This window comes from Tribolium castaneum, chromosome 8 (assembly GCF_031307605.1).
Source record: "Tribolium castaneum strain GA2 chromosome 8, icTriCast1.1, whole genome shotgun sequence".
In the NCBI taxonomy this organism is placed as follows: Eukaryota; Metazoa; Arthropoda; class Insecta; order Coleoptera; family Tenebrionidae; genus Tribolium; species Tribolium castaneum.
In genome coordinates this window covers 7,547,466-7,551,891 of record NC_087401.1, presented here as the reverse complement: position 1 = coordinate 7,551,891, position 4,426 = coordinate 7,547,466, and the positions used below count along the sequence as shown (strand labels likewise).

Below are 4,426 nucleotides of genomic sequence, written 5' to 3'. Positions count from 1 at the left end.
GCCCCTGCCACTACCACTGCCACCGCTGCCGTCGCCCAGCAGTTCTAATTCCATTTCTATTTCCTCTGTCGAAAGAAAAACGTAAAAGAATAACAGAATTTTTTGGATAATAGTCTGATCGATAAGGGCCCAATTTTTGGTATCTACATCCAGGCTTGGTTCGGCCCTGTATTCCAAGGGCGGATCCAGGTTTGGCGCCAGGGGGGGGTCACAGTCATGGTCAAGTCACAAGAAGTTATAATTTAATTTTGATAATATATTTAAATTACAAAATCAATTTTTCTTTTACGTCTTCTCCCAAAACGCGTTATCACTTCATCTGCTTCAATGGGTATGTTTTTATGGACGTGGAGAAGCGCCAGTCCGGTTAGACGTTCTTCAACCATTGCAGCTCTTAGCCATGATTTGATTCTTCGTAATGTAGAGAAAGATCTTTCCGCTGTCGCTATACTAACAGGTAGTGTAGCCATAATACATAAAAATTTTCTTATATTAGGATACATTTCAATATCGCAATTTAAAATAAGGTCAGAAATCGACTGCGGCATGTCCTGACTCCGCTGCCACTTCATCATCCACAGTCGATATTCGTTTACAACGACAGAAACTGGAGTATTATCTAGTAACAATGTATAATCGGTTGCTAGTTGTTTCACAGTTTCAATGTCTTGATTACTGTATTCGCTTTTTGGCATGAAAACGCTGAGCTGAAACAAATTAAGTACTTCAAGAGACATACGGTCCTCTAGGTCATTTATTATTGAATCTAGAAGAGGGATGTATATAGCTCTGCGGAAATACTCTTCAGCAGATTGAGCAGGTTGGTTATTGGCCCTATGTATTTGTCTTGACACTATTCTGGGACATTTAATTTCTACATCTAGCTGCCCAGCCACTTCTTTAGCCTCTTCAAAAAGCTGTCGGTAAATAACGTCCGCATTTTCTCTTTTATTTTGTAGAACACTTATAGTATCATTAATAGCGTCCGCAGCTTTTTTTAAATCAATTGAGTTCGATTGCAGTATTCTGCTTAAAGATACAGTAACGCCTGAAAAATAAAAAGTTAGTGACTGTCTGTGAGTATGAGTGAATAAACTAAGGATATATGACTTAATATAAACGGTAGCTTAAATTGTTTATTTTGAAACACAAAAACACAAGTACCCACCTAATACATCACTTAAACAGATGGAGGATATAATAAAGTCAGAACTGCGCAATGTTTGCAGCAAGCAATGGGCATCATTAGCAGTTTTGCTGTCTTGCCAAGTAGAAATCTTCTCCAGAGCGCTACAAATTTTGACTAAGTTGTCTCCTTGAAATTGAAGATGCCCATCATGCCTCTCTACCCAACGTGTCTCACAGATACCTTGCATGGCAACTCCGAGTTCTTTTTTAAAAATTTCATGCCTCTTAGCGGATGCATTGGCAAATGCTACAACTTTTCTCATTGTGCCAGATGTATTGCGACAAGAAACTACTTTGGATGATCTAGCCAACGAGTTATTAAGTACATGGTTGTTGCACGGGCATCGTTTGGCGTGAATGGCTATTTTCGTCAATTCTTGCACTGCACCTTTCGTTTCTGATGCCATAACCGAGCAGCTGTCAGTTCCAATACCCACACACCAAGTTATATCTACGTTAAATTTGGTACACAGATTTGCAACGATTTTCGCCAATGATACACCTGTCAATCGAGGCTCTATATCACCTGAATTGTTTTCTTCACGTCGAAGAGCATCGTAAGTATCACAGAAAGTTACAAAATGTTCCTTTATAATACCATTATGAAAATATCGAAATGATAGGCTCAGATGTGAGATATGTGATATATCTGTTGTTTCATCGAACAAAATTGAAAAAAATTTAGCTTCCCGTATATTCTGTAAAATATTTTCCTGAATAATTTCTGCGCAAACATCTATCAACTCATTTTGTACAGTCTTGCTGATGTACGTGGCGTTGGACTTTGAAGATTCTAAATGTTGCTGCAAGGCAGTATCGCCAGAATCTATACGGAATTTTAAAAGGGCTCTAAAATTTCCTTCATCGGCTACCACGCTGTCATAGCTCAACAATTTACCATCGTCGCGATGGCCACGTAACGATATATTTTGACGACCACAAAATATTATAGTTTTTACGATTGGTCGCAAACGTTCTCTATTTTCATTTATTTGTGTCAGTCTTTGACTACTTACTTGGTTCATTATATTAAATTCTGGTTTGTGAAAAGTCAACAAAAAGTTCTTCCCTGCTTCGACAGCTAACTCGTGGTATTTGTTTCGCTGGTGTGTCAACAGAACACCATTTTCACCAAGCAAATTATCAAAAGCTTTTAAGGGCTCTTTTACGAGTCGACATAAATGTGTTTTTGTCTGTATACCACCTCTAGGAGCTATGGCAAACAAAGCACAGTACTTGCAGTAAAGACCCTGGCCTTTATGCGACAAAACAAGCCAGTGAAACTTGTCAAGGTGGGACTTCTGAGCATATTTTTTTGTTTGTTTCCCTTTTTTATTAACAACACAGTGCGGGAAAGTGTAATTAGGGGGAGGCTGCCAATGCTTTTCAAGCAACATAGCTTTAGATGAATCATCTATATTGTTCCCTATATAACATGCAATATCAGAAGCAAATTCTGATTGAGAAACTGAAGTCTTTATCTGATCAGAATCTGAAGTCGACGTAGATAATATAGGCTGAATATCGTTAATAACGGAAGAACATGATTTTTCTTCATCTAAGGTAAATGTAGGCAATGTAGCTGTAGAAGCAGAAGCATGGGTAGTAGTTGTAGGTAAATTTTTCGACTGAGCAATCTCAAGCCTTGGTTTCTTTATGAAATATGAATCTATTTTTTTTAATGAACTGCCACCTGTATTACGTTTCAACCCACCACTACCATCTCCTTTTCCCTTAGAGTCACCCTGCGAGCAAAGCCATGCAAATTTCACACCCCACACCACAACAGACAACAGACTAAAAAACACCCAGACTCAAACCAAAACAAATATCCCGTAAATATTAGCCATGTAGGTACGGACGGGGCTTGAACCCGCGATTCATAGGTTAATTACCAGAAATTTCACCACTAAATCACAGGACCAGAGCAGTAATTTTTAATTATTAGTAGTCTCAGCAATTAGCACGTTTAAACAAAAAAAAAGTAGTAAAATGAATTGTTATTAGGTACATTAAATAATACGTTAGGTATGGTGTTAAAAAACAAGCAAAACGGTGTTAGCTTCTTTAATATTTTATAGTTTTTAAAAATGTATAATATATAAATAAAGTAAATAGTTAAGATCACTAAGTATTTACACTATTTGTAAACGCCTGTTAATAAAGCCCAATGATTTTGTGTCGTGCAGTAGTTTTGCATCGTTTTCGCTAGGTCGCTAAGTGCTTTTTAAAACTTCAACGAAGATTATTTTTATATGCTTTCATTCCTACTTATCTACCTACGAAGTACTATAAGAACATTAACAACAATAACATTTGAGTTTGAACACACACACACACACAGTGGCATAATGAAGAAACTTATTACTTACTTACCATTTCTTGTAATGAATTTGCACCAACCACTTTTAAGAACGCTATTACTTATAATGAAATTTTAAAGTTTTTTAACTTAGTACTGTATTAACTATTATGAGAATAAAACAGTTGATTGAGGTAAGTTTAAGTCGTTCCGATTGAGGTTAGGTCTACCTAGACGTTAGTCAAAAATAAAACACGCACAATTGTCACACGAAATATGACATCGGATGAAAGATGGCGGTGGCGCTGTAAAATTCAAATTTTCGATGCGTTCGTTTCCGAATAATACGTTTGCCATCATACAAAGTATTCTATTAAATTAATTAAATATTGAAGATACTTACATAAAATCTATATTGTGACAAAAAAATATATAAAAACATTATGTTCAACAATTTTAATTAGTGATCCACCTAGGTCCAGGACCCAGCCCAGGGGGGGGTCATGACCCCCATGACCCCCCCCCTGGATCCGCTCTTGCTGTATTCAGAGGAATCGATGCCCAGTCCGGCTCTGGTATTTTTTTTCACCATGAGAACGTGTAGGTCTTGACGGTCCTTTCCCGCCAACCTTCCCCACTTCTTCCCATCACCCTACCACAGATCTCTAATCTGTGACCCTACGCACCTTCCAAGATTTGCTCATTTGCTAACTAGCGGCTAGGTCCCGCCGGTCTACAAATATTCCCTCTGTCGAAATGTTGCGAGCGAGGTCGGAACAGTACGAACAGACCATAACGGACTTCCATTTCAGCTGGGCTGGTTAAGTCTAACGAGTTTCCTGAGTACTTCAAAAATAATTACATTAACAATCGGCATTGCTGGGCATATTGGAATAGTGGTTTTTATGGAAATATGTTGCGCGTGGCTGGGGCTTC

At 38.0% G+C, this 4,426-nt stretch overlaps 1 protein-coding gene across 2 annotated transcripts; it reads right to left on the bottom strand.

Moving 5' to 3' along the window:
• Positions 1 to 225: 225 nt before the first annotated feature.
• LOC107398116 (52 kDa repressor of the inhibitor of the protein kinase) lies at positions 226 to 3,749 on the bottom strand. 2 transcript variants are annotated; one of them, XM_064358469.1, is made up of 3 exons: positions 3,565 to 3,749; positions 1,169 to 2,933; positions 226 to 1,048 (listed from the first exon to the last, which is right to left on the bottom strand). In XM_064358469.1, exons 1-3 carry the CDS (start codon positions 3,565 to 3,567, stop codon positions 261 to 263), a joined length of 2,556 nt encoding a protein of 851 aa, XP_064214539.1. In that variant the 5' UTR covers positions 3,568 to 3,749; the 3' UTR covers positions 226 to 260. The 2 variants fall into 2 exon arrangements, with proteins under 2 accessions (XP_064214539.1, XP_064214540.1); XM_064358470.1 differs by having other exon boundaries at positions 1,169 to 3,749.
• Between the last annotated feature and the right edge of the window lie 677 nt (positions 3,750 to 4,426).